The sequence below is a fragment of the Schistocerca piceifrons genome, chromosome 2 (genome assembly GCF_021461385.2).
Source record: "Schistocerca piceifrons isolate TAMUIC-IGC-003096 chromosome 2, iqSchPice1.1, whole genome shotgun sequence".
Classification (NCBI taxonomy): Eukaryota; Metazoa; Arthropoda; class Insecta; order Orthoptera; family Acrididae; genus Schistocerca; species Schistocerca piceifrons.
In genome coordinates this window covers 639,810,648-639,837,082 of record NC_060139.1, presented here as the reverse complement: position 1 = coordinate 639,837,082, position 26,435 = coordinate 639,810,648, and the positions used below count along the sequence as shown (strand labels likewise).

General features: G+C 37.5%; 1 protein-coding gene across 1 annotated transcript in view; it reads left to right on the top strand.

Annotated features, from left to right (window-relative positions):
• The window catches only part of LOC124776916 (phenoloxidase 1-like), a 270,095-nt gene that overhangs the window by 160,139 nt on the left and 83,521 nt on the right, over positions 1-26,435 (top strand). Inside the window, exons 9-11 of the mRNA XM_047252128.1 lie at positions 3,223-3,373; positions 3,463-3,564; positions 13,323-13,487. Of these exons, the coding sequence (XP_047108084.1) occupies positions 3,223-3,373; positions 3,463-3,564; positions 13,323-13,487 (418 nt within the window). The remainder of the gene's footprint in view (positions 1-3,222; positions 3,374-3,462; positions 3,565-13,322; positions 13,488-26,435) is intronic.

Genomic DNA, 26,435 nt, shown 5'->3' with positions numbered 1-26,435 from the left:
GAAAACACCAGTCAATGCCATATTATTATTTATTGCTTGTAAAATTTGGCGAGTGAGCATTTAAATGGCATTTTCAGTAGAACAGCTTTTCTGAAATCCAAACTGTGATTTGTGAACAGTAATTATATCTTGGGAAGAAACATAGTTCACAGCCCAATACTGTTGTCACTGTTTACATTAACTATTATTCAGGCTTAACACTGTTAATGAAAATAATAACAGTTCACAGTTGTTAATTAAAAATGGCCTCTGAATCATTGAGTCATCTTCTGAATGCAAAACTTTTATAATTTCCAATACATTTTCTGACTTGAAATATATATTACATCACCTGCAGTACATTTCCCTATATCAGTGAACATAGATCTTGCTTCTTCAATGTTCAAATGTGTGTGAATTCCTATGGGATCAAACTCTGGAGGTCATCGGTCCATAGTCTTACACACTACTTAAACTAACTTATGCTAATGACAACCACACACACCCATGCCTGAGGAAGGAATCGAACCTCCGGCAGGAGTGGCTGCCCACTCCGTGACATGGTGCCTCAAACTACATGGCCACTCCACGTGGCTCTTGCTTCTTCCAGCATGCCTCTGTTATGAGATTACAATAATTAGACATCACTTTAGGTATTGTTCTTTATCAGATTTTTCACAAATTACAATTAAAGATTTGCATTTGTGAGTTAATGAGTAGTAAAAGAAGATTTGTTTGAATGAGAACAATAATTTCTATTCAATTATGCTGGCTAGTTTGCCTAAATATGGAATTAATGTTCCAGTGACAATGTTTTTACTAAGGAAGCTAATTACTTTGAAACTACAAGAGAGCAAAAGTCACTAACATGGTTTTGTCATCATTGTAAGAATACTAGTAATTGCATACATGTTTACATATGAAAAATGGCAACAAAATCTGAAATAACTGATATTTGTAACTAATTATACTTATGGATTCTAAATAACCAAAAGGCTGTAACAGACACTAAAGTTAAATTGGCTAAGCTCTGAGTTAATATTCAAAATTTTAGGTACTGTGTCATGTAAATGATATCACTGTAGATATTTGCAAAACAATAATAATAATAATTCTTTTTGTTTTTTTTTTTTTTGGGACGCGGGGGGGGGGGGGGGGGGGGGGGGGGGGGGAGAAAAACATAACAGCTGGAAAGGATCCACCTGCTTTATTCCAGCATCATCTACAGCCTAATATAACCTTATCAGGAAATTTTGGTAGTATGCTCATTTGACAGTTTTCCCCTGGAAGCATCTGTGCCACCTAGCGGCTGTCTCATATGATGATACATTGTTGCCTCACACTTCCACCATCTCAACATGAAATGACTATAGCAGTGTTGCCCCCCTTCAAATGCTGAAAAGAATTACTGTATGATGCTCCACTTTATTAATGTGCTGCACCATTTTTTGGTTGTTATTCATATGCAAACATACAAAAATTATGTATTATTTAACTGGAGAGATGAAAAATATACTCACCAAGTGGTGGCAGAACACACACATAAAACACTGTTGTGACTGGCAAGCTTTCAGAGCCAATGGCTCCTTCTTCAGGCAGAAAGGTTGAAGGGGAAGGGAGAAGGGTGAAGGAAAAGGACTGGAGAGGTCTAGGAAAAAGGGTGGATTTTTATCTATCCAGTTAAATAATCAATAATTGATTGTTTTCGTTGTTAAAACATTATGTATGTAACTTTATTTTTTCAGAATGATAATTAAAATTATATGACATTCTCTCACATGTACACTCAAAATGGTCTGCCTATTTTAAAGTCAGTTTTCATGTGCTACATTAAATGTTGATGTTTTTCTATTTGTTGCACAGAAATGAGTATACCGTGCATTTCTTCTGCAGTTAAGAATGAGTCCATCCTTAGAGAACTACTTCATAATTTTTTGGGGAGCAAAAAAAAATTAACAGTTTATATATTGCTATTTATGGCCGCAAAATTGCAGAATTGTTTGACGCTATTGTTCATTATACTGAAACAGCAGTTATGTTCTAGGTATCATTTTTCTGCTAGTATATAGAGTAAGCTGATAGCTTACATTAACATAATATACACCATTATTCTATAACACCTGCTTCTCTTCATCATTTTCTATATCAACTCATTTCATAATATTTAAGATTCAACTTCATGATGCTATCTACAGAACAGTCTGAATGGGTACATAGTGTCATTTTTAAATGATCTCTTTTACTCTCATGTATGGTATGCTTTTTAATTGTCCAGCTGTGATGACTCTACCATTTTCATGCACAATGTTTTTTGTGACTAATCTAGCTATTTTCATTAGGATCTATGAGTGATGGACTAATGATGTGGTCACTGCCTTTACACTGAAGTATTGTTGTTGTCACTCTGTTATTTACATTCAGTTTTGGTATCTGGTTCCTGTTAAACCCATTGAAATTTATTTTGTTTTCATAAAATACACAGGCATTCTGTGAAATTTTGATAACTTAATTTTTGGCTCCAAAAGGTGAGAAAGAGACCTTAATCAACTGAGTGCAAGATCCAAACTTTCAGTTTCTATCCCCTTTTATTAGGTTTCATGACATTCTTATATCAATATATCTCTGGATATAACATCCATTTTATTGTGGTCTCATCATACATTTCACTTATTGTAGCAAACGTGCCAGGGGAATCCAAGTCTCATGGAACACGCAACACTGCCATGACAAAACAAATACACACAAAATTGTTCATGTCTTGAACTTGGTCATAAATAGTGTCATTATAGTGCACTGATAACCTTTCACAGAGTGGTTGGAGTCCAAGCAGTGCTCACACACATAACACCATTGCTCACAGTAATTTAAGAAGTCATTTCAGTTATGGAGATATGGTTTACTGATCAGCAATAAGGCCAGACACACACACACACACACACACACACACAAACACACACACACACACACACACACACACACACACACACACACATACACACAAAATAAAAAAATAAAAAAAAATCAGTCTTAAAATCCTGATACAAAAGCCACAGAAAATCACATCACTTATAATATCTATTATGTATGCTGTTCTGCTGCTTTGGGTACACAAAAGGCATTCCCTCTATTTGTATGACAAATTATTAATTTTTGACATGTGCAGCACATGTTTTAATGTCAGGCTGTTCTTTTATTACTATAATGAAATAGAAAAGAAATTTCACTAGAAATTTTGTTATACAGGTATGACTTTGAACGACTCAGCAATGACTTGGGGAGGGTGGAGAGATTTATTGACTGGCACAAACCTATTAAAGAAGGTTATTTCCCTAAACTTGACAACATCCTTGCAAGTAGAGTGTGGCCTTCAAGGCAGGCAAATTCTAAACTTCAAGTAAGAAATTCTTTTCCATTATGGCACTGTACTGTAAATATCTGAAGTGTTACTGAATGAAATGCTAAATGCATGCCTGTATTTTGTAGGACATTAATCGCAAAATTGATCAATTTGAACTTGACATTCAAGACCTGGAGAGATGGCAAGACAGGCTCTATGATGCTATACACAGAAGAGCAGCCATTGATGTGAGTCATTTTATTTACATTTAGATTGTAACAAATCCCTATCACAGAAACATTGTTTATGCACCTTAAATATGTAATATTTCTTTCTATCACCATTTTCGTTAACATTATTATTCCTTTTTTTATTTGTATTTGTTTTAAGAAATCTTCAATATTTCTGATGTACATTGTTTTTACTTTCTGGAAATCATCATTTCATGCATGATTTAATGTGGTATTGTTCATATATTTCCTTGAAAGATTAGGGAAAAGGTATGTTCTACAAGTAAGATGAAAAGTTACATCATTTTAATTAACTGGAGGAAGGAGTATGTTCACTAGCAAATTCAAGTTTTTGACCAAAGCCCTTAATGAATATTTTTTGGAATGAATTGTTTAATATTGTGTCCCAGTTTGTACAGGTGTTTAATAGTTGCTTGGCACATTTTTATTTTATTTTATTTCTAGTTGTGTATGGTTTGGCATAGGGGGCTGTAGCAAACCTTCAGCTGTGGCGTGCATGCTTCAGTGATATAGACAGCTGTGCAACAGATGCAACCACAATGGAGGGGTTTTTGTGTCTATGTTCTTGAAAGAGGAGCAACAGGTTTTTCAGTATTTGCAGGGCCAGCAGTCTAGGTGATTGACTGATCTGGCCTTGTAACATTTGCCAACTTGATCTTGCTGTGCTGTACTGTGAATGGCTGAAAGCAAAGAAAAGAGACAGCAACTATTTTTCCTGAGGGCAGCAGCTCTACTGTATGGTTTCATGTTGATGCCACCATCTTCTGTAATATACTCTGGGGGTAAAATAGTCCCCCATACAGAAATCTACGTAGGCATTACTCAGAAGGAATTTTTTCATGAGGAAAAACAAAACTGGTGATCCAAGGGGCGGAGTGTGGCATGTTATATTCCTTAAGTGGTTAGGCAGGTCAGGGAAACTACAAAGAGAAATGGATAGGCTGAAATTAGATAGAGTGTGAATTACTAAGAGGTATGACAGGAGGAGCAGGACTTTAGGTCAGATGAATATGGGGACTAATATAAAATCAAATAGGGGCAGTGCAGAAGTAAGTCTAATAGCGAATAAGAAAATATAAATATGGGTACACTACTCTTAACAACACAATGAATGTGTTATTAAAGACAATAGTAGTATAGGTTTACATGTAATTAGCTTTACAGATGAAAAAGAGATGGAAAGAATGTATGATGAGTTATAAGCAGTTGTTCAGAGAGTTAAGGGAGACAATATTGAATTGTGATAGGGACTGGAGTTAAATAGGAGGAAAACGAAGGGAAGGAAAACTGATAGGTAAACATGGTACCAAGAAAGGAATGAAAGAGGAACTGGCCTGGTATACTTTTGCAAAGAACATAATTTAGTCACTGTCAACACTCCAGTTAACAATAATGTAGAAAGGTTGTAAGGTAGCAAAAGTACTTGAGAAAATTCTGGTCATATGTAAAGCAGCTAAGCAGCTCAAAGGCTTTTATCCAGTCACTCATCAACCATACTGGGATGGTGATACAAGACAGCAAAAGGAAAGCTGAAATTTTAAATTTTGCATTTAAGAAACCATTCATGCTGCACAAGTCTACAAAAGTAGCAGTGTTTGAATGTCATATAGGCTCTCATTTGGAGGACATAAAAATAGGTATCTGTATCATAGAAAAGCAACTGAAAGAGTTGAAAACAAATACATTACCAGGTCCAGATGGAATACAAATTTGAATTTACAGAAAGTACTCTGCAGCATTGGCCCCTGACTTAGCTTGCATTTATCACAAATCTCTCACCAAGCAAAATGGCTCAAGCAACTGGAAAAAAGTGCAGGTGCCTCCTTTATATAAGAAAGATAAAATAATGGACCCACATAATTATACATCAATATCCTTAACATCAATTTGCTGCAGAATTCTTGGATATAATAAATTGCCTTGAGACAGTTAAAGCTTCTGTCTACAAATCAACATGAATTTGGAAAGCATTGGTTATGTGAAACTCTGCTTTGCCTGTTTCTCATGTGATAACCCATAAAACATGGATGGAGCGCAACAGACAGCTTCCATATTTCTAGGTTTCTGAAAAGTTTTTGCTATGGTACCCAACTGCAGAGCTTTGACAGAGGTTTGAACATATGGTTTAGATTCCCAGATATGTGTGTGGCTTGAAGACATTTTTATTAACAGAACCCAGTAAGTATGCTGTCCTGAATGGTGATTATTCATCAGAAACAAGGGTATCATCAGGATGTCACAGGTAAGTATAGGACCACTCTTATTCTCTGACAGACAAGGTGAGCAGCAGTTTATGGCTGTTTGCTGATGACACTGTGTTGTATGGGAAGGTGTCATCCTTGAGTGATTGTAGGAGCATACAGGATGACTTGACTGAGTTTGTAGTTGGTGTGATGAACTTGCACTGTATGTAGACAAATGTAAGGTATTGTGGGCGAGTAGAAAAGATGATCCTGTGTAATGTATGAATATAGCATTGGTAGAGTGCTGCGTGACAAAGTCCTGTTGACTAAATATCTAGCCATAACACTGAAAAACAGTATGAAATGGAATGAGCACAGAAGCTGGTATTAAGGAAGGTGTGTGCTCAACTTTGTTTCATTGGGAGAATTTTAGGAAAGTGTAGCTCATCCATAAAGGAGGCAGTGTGTAGAACACTGATGTGATCCATTCTTAAGTACTGTTTGAGTATTTGGGATCCCCACCAGGTCAGATTAAAGAATGACATCAAAGCAGTTTAGAGGTGGGCTGCTAGATTCATTACTGGTAGGTTCAGTCAGCATGCAAGTAATATGGAGATGCTTTGTGAACTCAAATGTGAATCCCTGGAGGGACAACAATGATCATTTTGTGAGGCACTGTTGTGTAAATTTAGAGAATGAGTATTTGAGGCTGCCTGTAGAAGTGAGCATTTCATATAAGGACCATAAAGAAAAAATGTGAGAAATTAGGGCTGATGTGGAGGCTTTTAGACAGTTGTTTCCCCTCTCTCTATTTGCAAATGAAGTAGGATAGGAAAAGACTAGCAGGGTTAGGTTGTACCCTTCGCCATGCACCATATGGTGGCCTGTGGAGTATGTATGTAAATGCAGATGTAAACATGGAATTAATGAACCCACTTTCAAAGAAATTCCACTGTTAATGAATATTTCCACTGGTCCCAGCGGAACTTCCATAAAAACAGTGTTATTCCTTCTGATTTTAATAAACTCAACTTTCAGAAAAATGTGCTTTTAAGGAATAAAAATGACTTTCTGCAATTTAAAACCAGTTTTTACACATTTCATAATGTGTCTAAGTGAGTTTCTGCTGTTTTTCAGTTTTGTAATTGCTATACATGGTAATCGATTCTTTTGATCAGCACATATGTAGATTCTCGTTTTTGCTCAGTGATGCAAATTCCCCTGTACCAACACTGGAAATAGCTTTGAACAAATTTGAAAGCTATTTCTGTCCTGCCTACCACACAACCCTGGTCACATGATCTGGTGTCACAATCGCTGAAGTAAGAAGCGTGATATGGGAAGTGTAGTCTTCGTTGTTGTCAAATTTATCAGTTTATTTTTGTGGAGTGCTGCCTACACCACAGAAATCTTACAATTCAGCAAAAGCTGATTATCATTCTTATTGTTGTAGACAGCTGTAACGTAAACCTTTCCAACCTGAAGAAGTATGATTTGGTGCCGTCTTCATTGTGTGGCATACTCATAAACAAGGGAGCATCATTAAATGCCAAAGCTAATAGTTCCTGTGTATGCAAAGAAAGAACATCCACATATCAATGTTCAGTGATATAAAAAATATTCTTTTAAAATGGTTTCAAGGAGTGAGCAGACACACTGTAAGAGAAGACCTGGGAGATTACCCTGAAAATAAGTGTTGTAAATTTCTGTTTATTCAGTGGCTGGTTAGATCATTTTTTTTAAGTCATAATCTCTCATTTCAGAGTGTAAGTGGAGAAAGTGAGGCTGAGGAAGTAGAAAGTGTAAAACACTGGAAGAACACTGTAATGTGATGATTGCTACAGTGTTATGCATCCAGAGACATTATCAGTGCAGAGGAAACTGGTATCTTTTCAATTTACTTCTTGCAAAAATCTGTTCCATTTGTTAGTTCCTTGTTCCATTGATCAAAATCATAATTAATCTAATGATATGGCATGTGTCAATGCAAAAAAAATCCATGAAGTTGAAAAAGAAGTAAAGAAAGAATGATTGCACTATTGTGCGTAAATATTGCTGGAAGTGGAAAGATGCCTTCACTGGATAAATCAGAGTGTGTGATACATCCATCAGCCTTGACCAGTAACATCATATCATTTCCAAAGATGAAACACACACACAAGATTTTAAGATGGTGACCAATACTCATAACCCTTCCCAGTGGCTCTCAGATATAATCACAAAGTATGAAATTGTGCAAATTCTTATTTACACTTACAGAAACCCATGAGACATCTGTGAGGCAATGGGGATGAGAAGAGAGAAACTAATAAACGTAGAAACTAATGAGGAAACTGTGGGAAAACTAAGGTTTTTGATAAGCCAAACCTGATATCTAAGCTAACTGGAAAATAAAATTAATAGAAAAATATTGAAACTGCAAAAATGAAAGAAACAAAATGTAATCAAAAACCATGAAAACTAACAACAAACAGTATCAAGAACATGAATTTAGCTATTTAGCTCATTGTGAATGAAATGCAAAAATAAACAGCACTACACAGATAGCAGATTTGGGTAGTTTCCCTTACTCATTAAGGCAGATGCTAGACGACTCCCAATTTATGCCTTAGAAAATTTGATACACAAACAATTAAAATACTATAACACTCAGAACAAAGTTTACACTATTCACAAACAGGTGGTGCTCATGACTTCCTTCCTTTGGGCAACCGACAGCTGTGCTGACAGGAAGTCCATGTGGCAGCAAAGTTTAAGAAAATAAATTGACCAAATCTTTGTACAGTGGATCTCATAGTAGACAGGAGCAACACTAAGAAGTAGTTATAGTAGTAGTAGTAGTAGTAGTAGTAGTAGTAGAAGAAGTTTTCTGAAGGATGTCAGTTATCCTGAGGAAAAGCCACCTACTCCAGGTGCCTTGTTTCTACTTATGTCTTTCTATGCTCCATCACATTTTTATCACAGTATCATATCTGTCTCAAGTTTACATAATATAGTCTTCATGTTCATTTCCTTTGTGTAGCCCTTCTATATACTCATTCTAACTTTCATCCTTCCCATCTTTGCTTAGTGGTAACTGCCTGTCTGAGACCTTGATAGTTATGTGGCTTCTTCTCATTTTGCCAAAGGTTCCTTTAATTTTCCTATAGATAGAATAGGTTTCTTCCCTTGGTCACCCATGCATGCTTCTATAGCTCAGCAATTCTAATTTAACCATTTTTATTTTGCCATTTTTCTTTGCAAAGAAGGGAAATCAGAAAGATGGAAGGAGTATTTAGAGGGTCTATACAAGGGTGATGTACTTGAGGACAATATTATGGAAATGGAAGAGCACACAGATGAAGACGAAATGGGAGATATGAAACTACTTGAAGAGTTTGACAGAGTACTGAAAGATCTAAGTCAAAACAAGGTGCCGGGAGTAGACAACATTCCATTAGAACTACTGATAGCCTTGGGAGAGCCAGCCGTGACAAAACTCTGCCATCTGGTGAGCAAAATGTATGAGACAGGCGAAATACCCTTAGACTACAAGATGAATATAATAATTCCAATCCCAAACAAAGCAGGTGTTGACAGATGTGAAAATTAACAAACTATCAGTTTAATAAGTCATGGCTGCAAAATACTAACATAAATTCTTTACAAACGAATGGAAAAACTGGTAGAAGCTGACCTTGGGGAAGATCAGTTTGTATTCCGTAGAAATGTTGGAACACGTTGAGGCGATACTGACCCTACAACTGGTCTTAGAACATAGATTAAGGAAAGGCAAACCTACATTTCTAGCATTTTGTAGACTAAGAGAAAACTTTTGACAATGTTGACTGGAATAATCTCTTTCAATTTCTGAAGGCGGCAGGGATAAAATACATGGAGCGAAAGGCTATTTACAATTTGTTCAGAAACCAGATGGCAGTTATAAGAGTCAAGGGGCAGGAAAGGGAAGCAGTGGTTGAGAAGGGAGTGAGACAGGGTTGTAGCTTATCCCTGATGTTATTCAATCTGTATATTGAGCAAGCAGTAAAGGAAACAAAAGATAAATTTGGGGTAGGAATTAAAATCCACGGAGAAGAAATAAAAACTTTGAGGTTCACCGATGACATTGTAATTCTATCAGAGGCAGCAAAGTATCTGGAAGAGTAGTTGGACAGAATAGACAGTGTCTTGAAAGGAGGACATAAGATGAACATCAACAAAAGTGAAACAAGGATAATGGAATGTTATCAAATTAAATCTGGTGATGCTGAGGGAATTAGATTAGGAAATGAGACACTTAAAGTAGTAAATGAGTTTTGCTATTTGGGGAGCAAAATAACTGATGATGGTCGAAGTAGAGAGGATATAAAATGTAGACTGGCAATGGCAAGGAAAGCGTTTCTGAAGAAGAGATATTTGTAAAATTGAGTATAGATTTAAATGCCAGGAAGTTGTGTGGAGTGTAGCCATGTACAGAAGTGAAACATGGACGATAAATAGTTTAGACAAGAAGAGAATAGAATCTTTCGAAATGTGGTGCTACAGAAGAATGCTGAAGATTAGATGGGTAGATCACATAACTAAGGAGGAGGTATTGAAGAGAATTGGGGAGAAGAGAAATTTGTGGCACAACTTGACTAGAAGAGCTTTAGAAATGTGGTGCTACAGAAGAATGCTGAAGATTAGATGGGTAGATCACATAACTAAGGAGGAGGTATTGAATAGATTTGGGGAGAAGAGAAATTTGTGGCACAACTTGACTAGAAGAAGGCATCAGTTGCTAGGACATGTTCTGAGGTATCAAGGGATCACCAATTTAGTATTGGAAGGCAGTGTGGAAGGTAAAAATCGTAGAGGGACACCAAGATATGAATACACTAAGCAGATTCAGAAGGATGTAGGTTGCAGTAGGTACTGGGAGATGAAGAAGCTTGCACAAGATAGAGTAGCACAGAGAGCTGCATCAAACCAGTCTCTGGACTGAAGACCACACCAACAACAGCATTTTGCCGTTTTGCTCTTCCAGTCACTCTCACTTTTGCCTGCTTCAATTGATAGTTGTTTATATATTTATTTTCTCATTTGATTAATTAAATTCAATACCTTGTGTGCTACTGAAGAATTTCAAATAGATCTTGCCTTTTTGCTCTGTTGTTCCCCTGCTTCCTTCACTATTTCATCTTCCAAAGTTACTGATTCATCTTTTATCATGTTCCTTTCCCCTTCCTCAGTCACACATTGCCTAGTATTTCTTAAACCAAGTTAATAAATTATTCTCTGTGCAAAATTCTACCACGCAGCTTCCCCTGTCATTCGTTTCCTCCAGACCATGTTCTACTATTTTTCCTCTTTTCCTGCTCTTGAATTTGAGTCCACCATAACTACCAAATTTTTATCTGCATTGTTGACCACAATAATTTCTTTTATCTTATTCCTTCAATCTCTTCATCATGTGCAGAGCTACTTGGCATATAAACTCATACTACTACAACAATGTGTTCACTATTCTGTTCACAGTAGTTCTCCTGCATTCCTGTTTTCATATCCATTATTAGGTTTTTTACTGTATTACCTCTGTTAGATCTTCTGTTGAAAAACCTGTGTACAGTTGGCCAGAATTCCTGTTCTGCCTGCACCACACTTCACTAATTCCCATTGCATCTAACTTCAATCTACACATTTCTCTTTATAAATTTGCTTAGCCACATATCTACATGGATAGGGAATCGAGAAGTGTATGCTATGACCCACATAACTCCTGGTTTGTTTTCATGATGAAAATGTTGTCCTGAGTATTCCCGACTCAGAGATGAAAATGGAGAACTGTTTTTCTTCAAATTATTTTATCTAAGAGGATGCTATCATCATTAAATCACATATTAGAGTTGAATATTCATAAAATATAATGGCCATGATTTTCTGTCCCATTCAGCCATTCAAAGTACCAACATTGCAAGGCCTCAGTACAGATACTAATCTAGGTGCACTTATCTGTGTCAGTGAGGTATGCAAATCATCCCATCATGGCAAAAGGCCTTGGTTCATAAGGATACACAAGGGAGTCATTGAAGAAAAGATGTTTCACACACTTTCTCTCTCTCTCTCTCTCTTTCTTGAGCAGTACAATTGTTGTGTTGTCTGAATTTACAAAACCAATAAAGAAATGTTTAAAATGAGGTACCTGACTATGAAGATAATGAATGTGATTAAAGAGTAATTAATTTTAGTGAGGTGATCAGAGGACAACCTAACAGTCCTTTCACCAATATTTACTCTCCTTCCACATGTGCTTATTAGTCTCTTCTTCTCCTTTGTCTGAACAAACTTAGCAGTAGGGAGTCTTATTGACCTTGCATGTTGTTTGCAATAGCTCACACTTATAGAAAATAAAACTGCAAAACCAGTAACGTCCTTGCAGCTACATTGCGGACCAATTATGTCATTTAGGGTTCTCCTTTAGATTGCTTTTATGTTTCACTATCACAGTTATATTATATTTCACTTTTGATGTTTTGAATATTGTAGGTGTCAAAGAAATAAGTAAATTAATTAAACTTTACACTAGTATCAAAAACATATGAAGCTACATCTACTCCTTTCTGAAACATAGGAGGTTTTGATTTATTGGCTACTTTCAACCATTGTTCCTCACTTTTCTTGGAGTTACACAAATAATGAAGCATGGTGAAAGACAGTCTGTCCCATCATCTGAGTAGACAAGGTATGCGGTCATCAGTACTTCGAAGACACAAATGGAAACAAAGTCATGTGCACTCATAACAGTACACAATGCAGGAGAAACTGTCTGTCAGGCACTTAAGTGTGATTTACAGAGTATCCATGTAATGTAGATGAAGAAATATTCCACTCTTGTAGATAACTGTTACACAGACTTACATGAATCATCACTTGTACTTTTGTTTATGAAATATGAATATTCTCTGTTTGCAATATTTTTCGGTCTAGAATCTCTGTATAAAACATCCAAGATCACCAGCTTTTTGCACATGATTTCTACCTTTATACACATCTTTGAGTAATCTACAAATGATCCATTATTTGTAGCTCTATAAATGACCATTAGCATAATTTTATGGTAAACAGAGAAACTGCTTTCATATTGCAAGAAAAAGGAGCTACAGTGACACAGTAAACATCCCTAGGGTGATGTAAATTCTCACGAATATGGGATACAGGCACCACCATAAATGCCAGGTTGCACATATTCTTATATTTGGGCACCTTGATCCAAGTGTCAATGCTTCTAGTTCTTGTAAGTTAAATTTTCAGAAGTTTCAGAATTTGCTTTAACAGCTGGTTTTAGCTAATCCAGTGATATCTCTGAATTCTTATCAAATTGAGTTACATAAGTATTATGCTTTGTTTATCAAATACTAAGTCTGAACCAATTTAAAATTATTTGTATTGCAACTAATATGAATAAAAAATTTACAAACGTTGATAAAAATTAAACTATGGAAGGAGACTTATGAGAAAGCTGCTGGAGGTCAGGTTGCTTGTTACAAGTAGCCAATTAATGCTTTCAAAAATATGTGGAACTAATTTTCTGTGAAAATTCTGCTATTCTTACAGGATAAGGGAAATACAGTGCCCTTAACTGAAAATACTGGCATGGATATTCTGAGTCACATATTACAGTCAACTATACTTTCTATTAACCAAAATTACTATGGCCAGCTGCACAACTTTGGGCATCTTGCTATTAGCTGGATTCATGATCCTGATGGAAGAAATCTTGTGAGTATTTAAAAGACAAAGTATCATTTATCACCTCCTGTGGAAAGATTTTACAGGTGCATAAAGGCCAGCGAAAAAGTTTCTAAAGGATTATGTACTTTTGAGTGATAGCTACAATCAAAAACTCTTAATATCATCAGAGACATTTCTGGAACATATTTCAGTCAATGATGACAACAGTTTATGGGATATACTGTAACAGAAAAATGTACAACCTAGCTTTAGCAAAAAAAATACTGTTTTTAGATGAAAGCAGAACTCAACCAACAGAGCCAAGGAAATCAGATAGTAAACATGGTTAGAAAGAGGAACAAGAGTAAGGCTGCTGAAGAAAAGCTAACTTGTATAGGTTGTAATCATAAAACTACAAGGTGTGCTGTAGACAATTTAAAATCAACAGTTTGTGTATAGCTTTAAATAACACATGAAGCTTTTTATATATGCACTAAAATGGTAGCAGAATGATTCAGAATTGTAACTTATTATCCGAACAATACATGACCTGATCTTGCTGTATTTCCTTATGCCGAGGGTTTCTTTGTAAAAAGGAGGAAATGTCTAACACATTTTTTCAGTTTAACGCCACTGTTTCATAAATTTTGGTTAATTAGACTTATAGTCAAAAGTTACAGGTTCACAAAAATTTAATTTTCTCAGTACACTTTACAAACTGCCTGGAAATGTTTTATCATAGATACAGTTTTCAAAGATATGTTTCTTTGTTATGAAATTCTGCAAAATTATTACAATACAATAGTTTTTAATTAGACTTATAGTATGTTCTAAATACATTGAGATGAATTTTGCTGCCATATTTAAAGAGTCAAGCATGAGAGTTCTATGCTATACATCAGTTTTCCTTTTTGCGAAGTGTAATTGAATATGCTTTTGGATAGGAATAGTTACATGTTTATTTTACACAAACACAAGTATTAACATAACAATAATATATTTCTCAAAAAGTCTAATAATATTTTATAGTTCTTTGCAGCACTGGATAACAAATAATTAATTATTAACAGAAGATCCAAGCTGTTACACTGTTTGCCTTTTGAGTCAGCAGCTACAAGCATTTCAGTCCATTAAATTTCAAAATTTATTGTGACTTAAAACTCAAAATGATATTTTGATGTTGATGGATTTTTTAAATTATAACCTGCATCATCATTTTTCTCTAGAAAAGTCATATTTTTATTGATGAGAAAGCACATTATCATTCATCCTACAGGATGGATGATCAGCACATATTCAAAGAAGGTGAAACAACTGATGAATTATGTGACACTGCTTTAGGGTTTATCTTTGTATGACTGAGCATTACATTGACATAATGATCAATTACCTCAGCTGGAATATAATGAGAGAACATTTTGTTTTTCGTATTTGATGAAGATACAGTTCACTAAACTTATGCTGATAACATTTTGTAGATGACAGGTGTCACATTCAACTGTCCCCGATTTTTATAGGGGATACATGGACAACATGGAGTAAATCACTCAACAATTCAGTGATGGGCAACTAGAACCAATGAGCAGCCATACTATCTCAGAAAAAAATTCACTGTGACACAAACTTTGAGTGTGGATTCTAGGCTTCTGCAAACCAGGATATAAATAAATAAATAAATAAAATGCTGTAACAGTCATTGTCAGAACTCTTCATCTCTTCATCACAATTATTGGACAAAATCTATCAGGCCATCAGCCAACTGAGGTGCATATCCGTATCACACTATGGGATACTGCAGATGCTGTGATGGTTAACTCATCCCAAAGAAACCCGTGGTGTGAATGACAGAATTAGAATGTTGATGAGCAAATGCAAAATCAAGAATCTCAGATGCAAGATAGTGCTCATGAATTGTTTCTAGCAGTTCCTTACTGAAAAACAAATAGATAAGGCATAACCAGTTTATCTAGAAACATAGCAAATACAGTCCTGCAAAACTGTTATGACAGACACATATTGAAGGAATTCAAGGGAAACTTTACCATGTGGTTATCAGGAAAGTACTTTGTGTGAACAATATGACCTGATGACCTGTTAATGCTGACACTGTTTAGCATTAATGGATCATATTTTTCACATTTGTAATAATAGGAACAGGGTTTTAACAGAACTGAATCAGGTGCAAGTGCCAACTTGTTAGTGGACACAAGCATATGGTGGGAAAAAAAAAAATTATGTGCTTCTGTTCCGGCACATAGGATTCAGAGCTGAGTCATCTGAACCATCAATAAAAGCAAAAGAGCTAACGAAATCAAACCTACTTGGTAAGTGTTGTTATCTAAGGTATGTTTCTGTGCTTAAGCATTTGTCTTCTAAAATATTTTGTAAGTTGGGTGTACATTTTGTCAGGATCAACAATAAACCTTGTAGGTGATAAAAGACAACCAAATGCATGTTTCTGTAATTCTTGCTGATATTTACAATCAATATTTATCAGCTAGTGCTACTATTGATGGGATGAGTTGCCAGATGTCACCATATACCCCATTACAATGCAGTGCAACTGTCTTCACTTTTGACATATCAGTAAACAATGCAACAGCCAAACAAAGTATTCTAAATATCGTGGTTCCCATCAAATTCGGTCTTGTTACACTCCCAGTGTTACATGTGTCAACTGTAATGGTGAACAATTCACAGTAGGCAAATTATGTGTATTATAGGGTAGAAGGAGAATGGCTCACGATATATGTATGACAGAATTTCATTATTTAATTATTTATTTGCTATTATATCTCTGGTTGGCCACTGAGAAACTAAAAGCAAATTGTACAGCAGCTACTTCATTCACAGGAATGAGAGTAAGAAAAGAAAAAAGCATGTTAATTACATAACAAAATAAAATATAGGATTAAAAACTGATTGTATAACAAAAGTCTCAGATTTGTCTAATTCTAAATTAAATCTATCATTTTGACCTGGATATCAGCCCACAGTATGTAGCCTACATATTACCAAAGCATAGTCTCATGCTCTGGTTCTCTGCGACATGTGCTGTTGGTTCACAGATGTTCAATCTGTCATTATTTCCTATGTATCCTCTTTTCTATGTAATAATCTTTTTCTTGTATTTAACTGTAGTGGTATGATGCTTATCACAATGGTTACTTTGAACATTACGTGGACTATCATGTCTTGGTATCAGCTGTCATGTTTTGTCCACAAGAGGAGCTCTCATTGAGCTTTCAGTTTTCTACAACTCCTGCAGGCTGCTTCCAGAATGTGACACAACTCTCATATTTCTCACTTTGAAAATTGAATGAAGTAGTGACCTGGAATGGCTCGCAATGGGTTCTCCATTTATCTGCATTTGTACACTCTGTGAATATTATGCCACCTGTTGCACATTATTAGTGAAAATGTACTTACTACTTTGAATTCATGACAGAGCTGTTTTTTACTTGTAGTATCTCACTATTACCTACAATTCATATAGTACAGCAGATTGAGGTTGACCAGTTATACAGACAGTATCAGATCTTGATGTTTTTCATCAGTATGCTTAAGCTTACAAGCACTGTCTGTGATTTCAGATATCACACTTAATAAAACATTTCAGCCTATTATGTCATGATCAAATTGATTTCACCTAAGCAACCAGTGTTTCATCCCCATCAGTGGAGTAAATTTTAAAGGGGGTTCATAGCTTCTTTGAATGTCCGATTCACACCCTGGCTCATTATTGACTACAGCAAAATTCCACTTCTGCGTGCTTCCGCACAGTGGTGTGACATCAGATGTTTTGAATGCATGGGTGCAATTGGCCATTGTTGACTGCCTTTGTCTGCTGTTGCTCTCTACCCCATGGTGGAAGATTGGTACATGTCTTCTTCAGTACCAGAATCCAGATGTCATTCAATTTCATGCCCTCCTCCTTCTTGTTGAAATTCCTGGGGTGTTCTACAGTCTCTATGGCTCTTCTGTACAGCCTTTCATGGTGTCCACATGTGGCTGCCAGTACTTGAGTCCTATCAATATGAATGTGGTGGTCTCCTGGCTGCAAAGCAAGTTCTGCAACAGCTTGTAGAACCATCACTTAAAAAACAATATGTGCATTTCTCCAGATGTAGACGTATCTTTTTCCCCTACAACCCTTGGTGGTTCTTACAGTCTTTTAATCTGTAACTTCATTGTTTGTGTATTTGTATTTCTTTGTGTGTATGCGGAAGTGTTTTCATGTAGTCTGATACTTCGGCCTTCTTATCTGAAGATAAGTTGTAAGTTATTGGAAACCACAGAAACTAGGAAGGACTTCAGCAATGGAAGTAGATGAATATGGAAAGAGGGAAAAGGTAGACAGATCCTCAAGATAAGAGATAAGAAAGGAAGAAAATAGATGTTATTGCTAGGATCGAAGTAGAGAAAGAAGATAGCCCCAAAGACAGGAAACCCTTCCCACCCCTCTTCCCCAGGATCCCAACCTCTCAGGTACTGGGGTAAGAAGCCGGAAGAGGTATGATTTTAAATTGTCTCCTACAACCACTTTCTCAAACGCCTGGAATCCTTACCCAATCTGTTACCCCCGGAAACCATCCTTGTAACCATTGATGCCACCTCCTTATACACAAATATTCCACACGTCCAGGGCCACGCTGTGATGGAGCACTTCCTTTCATGCCGATCACCTTCCACCCTACCTAAAACCTCTTTCCTCATTACTTTAGCCAGCTTCGTCCTGACTCACAACTTCTTCACTTTCGAAGGCCAGACATACCAATAATTAAAGGGAACAGCCATGCGCACCAGGATGGCCCCCTCGTACACCAACCTATTTATGGGTCTCTTAGAGGAAGCCTTCTTGGTTACCCAGGCCTGCCAACCCAAAGTTTGGTACAGATTTATTGATGACATCTTCATGATCTGGACTCACAGTGAAGAAGAACTCCACAACTTCCTCTCCAACCTCAACTGCTTTGGTTCCATCAGATTCACCTGATCCTACTCCAAATCCCATGCCACTTTCCTTGATGTTGACCTCCATCTGTCCAATGGCCAGCTACACACATCCGTCCACATCAAACCCACCAACAAGCAACACTACCTCCATTATGACAGCTGCCACCCATTCCATACAAAACGGTCCCTTCCCTACAGCCTAGGTCTTTGTGGCAAACGAATCTGCTCCAGTCCTGAATCCCTGAACCATTACACCAACAACCTGAAAACAGCTTTTGCATCCCGCAACTACCCTCCCAACCTGGTACAGAAGCAAATAACCACAGCCACTTCCTCATCCCCTCAAACCCAGAACCTCCCACAGAAGAACCCCAAAAGTGCCCCACTTGTGACAGGATACTTTCTGGGACTGGATCAGACTCTGAATGTGGCTCTCCAGCAGGGATACGACTTCCTCAAATCGTGCCCTGAAATGAGATCCATCCTTCATGAAATCCTCCCCACTCCACCAAGAGTGTCTTTCCGCCATCCACCTAACCTTTGTAACCTCTTGGTTCATCCCTATGAAATCCCCAAACCACCTTCCCTACCCTCTGGCTCCTACCCTTGTAACTGCCCCCGGTGTAAAACCTGTGCCGTGCATCCTCCCACCACCACCTACTCCAGTCCTGTAACCCGGAAGGTGTACACGATCAAAGGTAGAGCCACGTGTGAAAGCACCCACGTGATTTACCAACTGACCTACCTACACTGTGAAGCTTTCTATATGGGAATGACCAGCAACAAACTATCCATTCACATGAATGGACACAGGCAGACAGTGTTTGTTGGTAATGAGGATCACCCTGTGGCTAAACATGCCTTGGTGCACGGCCAGCACATCTTGGCACAGTGTTACACCGTCCAGGTTATCTGGATACTTCCCACTAACACCAACCTATCAGAACTCCGGAGATGGGAACTTGCCCTTCAATATATCGTCTCTTTCTGTTACCCACCAGATCTCCACCTCCGCTAATTTCAAGTTGCCACCGCTCATACCTCACCTGTCAGTCAACAACATCTTTGCCTCTGTACTTCCGCCTCGACTGACATCTCTGCCCAAACTCTTTGCCTTTACATATGTCTGCTTGTGTCTCTATATGTGCGGATGGATATGTGTGTGTGTGTGTGAGTGTATACCTGTCCCTTTTTCCCCATAAGGTAAGTCTTTCCGCTCCCGAGATTGGAATGACTCCTTACCCTCTCCCTTAAAACCCACATCCTTTCGTCTTTCCCTCTCCTTCCCTCTTTCCTGATGAAGCAACCGTGGGTTGCGAATGCTTGAATTTTGTGTGTGTGTTTGTGTTTGTTAGTGCCTCTATCAACATACCAATGCTTTTGTTTGGTAAGTTACATCATCTTTGTTTTTAGATATATTTTTCCCACGTGGAATGTTTCCCTCTATTATACTCATATCATTAATGTATAAAATATTATGTACCAAGAATAAAATTATACATCCCACTATCACAGTCATTTAATAAGTCACATAATATTATGTTTTCCACAATTATAATATTCCATTCTAAGAAAAATATGCTTCAATGACTTTAACTCGATTATCTTACATTCAGTGTGAGAATGCTATTCTCACGATTTCAGAAATTATTTTGAAAGTTATGTCTAGGTATGGCTCTCCCTACTTACTTAGAACTATGTGACAAAAAAAATGGATTACCAGGCAGCTTTCAAGAAAACCATTTTTGGAATCATTGTAATTATGATTCATATTAATAGAATATACTAATTTAATGACGTTGATTTCACCCAGACTTCTGCTCACAGATTTGCACAGAAAACTGGTGAAGAGATTACTTACAAGGACTAATTCAGGCAAAAATAAAACCTAACTATTCGTGGAGACCACATCGGCTGCTGTCGACATTACAATCAAAACCGCGGGAGAGAATGGCTGGCTAGGCAGATTTAATCTATCTTATTTCAGGGATAAATATATCTAAAAACAAAGATGATGTGACTTACCAAACGAAAGTGCTGGCAGGTCGATAGACACACGAACAAACACAAACATACACACAAAATTCAAGCTTTCGCAACCAACCGTTGCTTCGTCAGGAAAGAGGGAAGGAGAGGGAAAGACGAAAGGATGTGGGTTTTAAGGGAGAGGGTAAGGAGTCATTCCAATTCCAGGAGCAGAAAGACTTACCTTAGGGGGAAAAAAGGACGGGTATACACTCGCACACACACACACACACACACACACACACACACACACACATATCCATCCGCACATACAAATGTCTGCTTTACAAATGTCTGCTTGTTTGTGTGTGTGTGTGTGTGTGTGTGTGTGTGTGTGTGTGTGTGTGTGTGTGTGTGTGCGGATGGATATGTGTGTGTGTGCAAGTGTATACCTGTCCTTTTTTCCCCCTAAGATAAGTCTTTCCGCTCCTGGGATTGGAATGACTCCTTACCCTCTCCCTTAAAACCCACATCCTTTCGTCTTTCCCTCTCCTTCCCTCTTTCCTGACGAAGCAACGGTTGGTTGCGAAAGCTTGAATTTTGTGTGTATGTATGTGTTTGTCTGTGTGTCTATCAACCTGCCAGCACTTTCGTTTGGTAAATCACATCATCTTTGTTTTTAGATATATTTTTCCCACGTGGAATGTTTCCCTCTATTATATTTATTTCAGGGATAATATGCATACCAATTCCTACCTCATGTCGCCAGCTAGTAAAGTTGGGGTAAGTTGGGGTGAGCTGGGACGAGTCATGAGGACAGGTAGGGGCACCTCTGGAATAACCGAGGAAGATGCAATCAAAATTCCTAGCAGGCACAACTCTCTAACAACTGAGGATGACACAGTCATGTACCAGGAGCAGTTTTGGGTGATGTAATCAAAATTTCTCACTGGTATGTTTCTCTAATAACCTCTAAGTGGGGGATGATAGAATAGTGTAAGAAGTTGGGGGAATTTGGTGCAGGAAAATTTTACTACAGAAGAAACACCGAAAATAACTCAGGATCCGATGGTCGTCACTCTGCCCATTAACACAGAACGTTAATGTCCCTGGGAGATTAGATGACTCCACCTGGATCCCATGGCTCGGATATTAACTTCACTTGAGCAAGTGCACACCAGTACTTCTCATTAAATTTAGTTTGAAAGCCTCCCTACTGCAAAAAAATCACCACATCACTAGGTAACACAACATCAGGTGAAGTTATTCATTTTTCTGCTTGTTCCTGATAAGTTTGACTTCTCTCCATAGGTCATCCATACCTCTCTTGGTATCACTAAGTTCAGAAGATAAAATAGGAAATATGTTCCTGGAAACTTTTCCATCTATAAGTTCTTCCACCTGTTCCTCCAAACTATTTACATTTATAATGTCAACATTCACTAGTTTCTCTCTGAAATTTCTTTCCACAGTATCTACTCATGTATTCATGCATGTAATTTGTAACTGGATAGTTAGTATCAACTTCTCTTGCTTATCAGTGCTCTGTCTTACCGTATGTAATCTCTGCTACAGCATCGAACTTAACATTACATACATTTTCAAATGATCCTAATTTTTCATTGATTTCGGTTTCTACCTTATTACATTTTTCCTCAATATCAAATTCTAACCTTGTTGCTAAATCTTGGATTTGATCATTCTGTTTCTGACTCAAGTCAGTGAATAGTCGATTTACATGAAAGTTTAAAGAACTTGTTAAGTCTTTCTTTAAATCTAATTTCAAATTTTCAACTTTACTATTTAGTGTGTCAAATTTAGTCCTTAGTAAACCTATATTTGTTGCTTGATTATTCAAGGTTTCACTCTGGTCATTTAGAACTTCACTTTGAGCATTTAAACTAGAATGTACCAAACCTATTTCTTTCCTTAGAGTTTCATTCTGAGCATTTAATTTAGAATTTAAAGTCTCATTTAATTTGTTTCTCAAAGCCACTGAATCTGCCCTCTGGGCATCTAGTTTTTCACTTATAGTCGCAATTTGAGCATTTGAAGCTGCAATTTGTGCTTTAATTAAATTTGCTAACTTACTCCAGTCTGGCATTTCTCTACTGATTCTCATAGCCATGACTGGGTCTGAAGTTTCTCCAACTAACTGTACATTTTCCATGGTTTTACCAATTTTAGATCTAGTAAGCATTAAAAAAAAAAATTATATGTATAATAAATACACAAATACAATCTATTGAACAGTTTCTTCAAATTTATACTCAAACAATTATTGTTTTACACTCACCTGGCATAGAGTTTCACGCTGTGTTGGTGAGCGGGTGTGGAATCAGCACCGGTGAACAGCAACTGGTGCCGTTGTCGTCGGTTGGTGGTTTCCGCGTTGGCATCGCCGGGATGTGTGTGAGAGCTGTATACTTCTTAGTTGAATTATTCTCATTGTATCTCTTCTTAGTCTAATATGTCAAGATCTTCTCTCTGTTCTTGTAACATTATTACTTTCTTATGTCTTTTTTGGCATTTTCTAATTTTCACCATTTGAATTTTTAGGCAGAATCCATTTCCGTAAACTGGTTCTTTTGTCTTGTTTTGCTCGGTTGCTATGGCAGCACATAATATCTTCTTATCTTGTTTTCATCCCAAAATACCTGTTTTCTTCTGTCCTGTCATGGTCACCATGTTCTAATGCTTTAGATGACAAGAAGTGATGTGGAGCTGATTTGAAAACTTCCCACCTCTCTCCCATAGGTTGCCTTACGTGGTATGCACAGCTGATCTTCTTCTCTGGATAGCCGGCCAAGTCAATCTCCAAAAACTTCTTTGAATAATAATGCTTGTTAAGGGAATTTATCAGACTCTCTCTCTATTCTTGAAATAATTTGGAACTCGAAGAATACTTTTAGTTCAGTCATGGTATATTTCAGCTTCCAGAAAAAAAATTCACCACTTCTCATATAAATATTCAAACTCATGCAAGTCAACCAAGTTGTAAAACATTAGATTATTAGGATACATTTACAACAGTGTTGGTTTAATAACCACCTGAAAATATGAACATGTCTTGCTTCTAGCAAGTCCAACACATGAATTACTTAAAACTCTAATTTCATTTCTTCATTTGTTCTTAACAATCACACAGTCACTAAACCAGCAAAGAATAGCACAGTTTCTTCTCACATACATTGAAGCTCTATGGATCATACAGTAAGTACTTGTTGGCCACTGTTCGGCCGCTGCATCCTCATTTTGCTCGTGACTGTTTTTAGACCTGCACACATGAACATGCAATGCGCAATAGGTCATATTTGTCTCTCTCACACTTCTATTTAAAATATCATGGGTTTGAGACAGAGGAAGGCCAAATGGTTCTGGAATTTACGCAGAAATTCTCAAAGCACTACAAGCTGTTCTGTCAATCTCCCCACTTCTGTAATTGCCCTTGTGCTCTTGTAGTCATTTTTGTAGTACCCACATATGTCTCCCACAACTACATGGAATCTTTTAAATTACTGCTTTTTCCAGCAGCTGGTGAGCGTACTTGGTTGACTTTGAGTGATCTTGTATTTTCCGGGTGGGTTTGTAGATAACCGAAATGTTCCATTTTTTCAAGATTATTCTTATGCAGTCAATTCTTGTATCAGGTTGCATGGAAGCTAAATGCCTGCCAGAGTAAATGGATCTTGACAGATGATAGCTAGGGCAGTGTCACCACAACACTGCACTCTCCTAGTGAATGTGCCACTGCTTAGCGACATGAATACGCTGGCCAGTAGTGCTCCTCATGGCCAACATAAATACTGCCACATCTCAACTTCTCAGTCAGTCATGTACTTCTTCTAAAAGTGTTCATTACTATCTCCACCATACTACTAATTACTCATCGATGACTGCACTTTGGTATTGGTTTTCCTCTTGGTCTCAATTTGGATTAAGGCTTGTACATGAGCTGTTGACAGCATTGTGTCAAAAGTTTGTTGCACTTTGCTATTGCATAGGTTGATACTGACTTCCTCTTGTTGTGTTGGGCCCACTGTTTGGTCAGTCCTGTTGCTAGACTTGATCATGGCTATGAGGCCCATCTGGAGGCGGTCTTCTCACCTTATGTTGTCATCATTTCTCTCCTGGTTTTGTGACATGTGTGTCAGTATCCAGCTATATCACCCAAAATCAGCCGAGGGTGCCCAAAAGTATTAGAAAAAGCAGTAATTTATAGGATTCCATATAGTTGTCGGGAGTTGTACGTGAGTACTGCAAAAAGAATGATCAAAAAAGACTAGAAGAGCACAAGTGTAATTGCAGCAGATGGGAAACTGTCAGATCAGCAGTTGCGGAACATGCTTTACAGCTGGGAGATCACAACATTCATTTTGATTGGACTGAAGTACTGGCAGCCACAAGTGGATATCATGAAAGGTTATACAGAGAGGCCATAGAGATTGTAAAACACCCCAGGAATTTCGATAGGGATGATGAGGGTATGAAATTGAATGACACCTGGATTCCAGTGCTGAAGAAGTCGTGTACAGGTCGTCCATCAGCAGATGACAGCATTCAATACCAGCCAATTTTACTCACACATTCAAAACATTTGATTTCCCACCACTCCTTGGGAGCACAGGGGAACAGAATTTTGCTGTAGTCAGTAGTGAACCAAAGTGTACATCAGATATTCAAAGAGGTTATGATCCCCCTTGAAAATGTCATCCACGGATGGGGATGAAACATTGTGTTTTAAGGTGAAATCAGTTTGACCACAGCATAATAGCCTGGAACAGTTTATTAGTTGTGACATTTACAGCTGTGAAAGTTTACATTTTACAATTTTAGATATAGTTGTTGCTTCCTTTGAACAGGGCCTATATTGTTCCCAAGTATCATTCATGCTCTTCTTCCTATCGTAGGGCATCTTGATGTTGCTTCACTTGTGCTGGTTGTGGTGCCTAGTACCTCCATGTAATTGGATACGGTCTTGCAAAATTCAATCCCAGTTCTTGCTGTGTCACCTTTCCAATCATCTAATCATTATGGAATATAATTATCTGTCCCTAAGTACATTGTAAACAGCGAAAACAATCCATTTTTGATAACATAATTAAAGTGGAGAAATAAAAAATCTGCTCACCAAGTGGCTGCAGAACATGCACTTAAAAGAAGGCTATAATTAGGCAAAGTTTTGGAGCCAGTGGCTCCTTCTTCAGGCAGAAGGGAGGATAATGATGGTCATCAGCTTTTAGGAAACATAGAGCCTGGATTTCTGCAGAAGACAGCTTCGGGTCATCCTGTGTCATATTATGTGTGTGTCTTTGTTTTAGCTTATACTCACCTTTCAGTAGCGACTAGACTGCCCTCTTAAGGTTGTGGTGTTTAGCTGTACATTTCTCTGTTTTTGCCTTCAGCATTTTCTTAATCATCAGACAGATCATTTTATGGTCACTTGAGGTGAGCCCATCCCCACCCACCTGAAACCACTTCATTACTCACTAAAGTTATATCAATATTGTAGCTTGCTCTTGCTTTCTTCTGAAATGTGGTCAGTTGTTTGGATTATTTACCACTAGCAGATTGCATTCAATAGTTTTGTCAACTAGATTGCAGCCCCTAACATCTGTGAAGCCAGTATACTTAAGACCTGGGTGTACTTTTGCATACACTGTAGTGACATGCTGCCTCCTACCTGCTACCAGCACAGCTGTTTTCATGTGGGCCAAATAGGCCTCTGTATCTTCACTGAAGTGAAACTAAAAATTAACTGTCAGTAATTATTTACACATACCAAATAATTCTAAACTAGCCTTTAGATTTGGACCTTCTATTATTATCCTCCAACCGGCAGGTGCATTTGAATTTTTCCTATCCTCCATATATGGTTTCTGAATTAGTGCTGCATCAAAACATTTCTCTTCTGCTAGTTTAAGTAATTCGGCCATGAACACCTCACTTCTCATGGGGTTTAACTGAATGATAATCAGGTTATTTTACAGTTACTAAACATCTCAGTGTCTTGTATGAATCCTCCCATTTGTAAAATTCCATAAGACTCCATAAGGTATACAACCATGAGCTTAT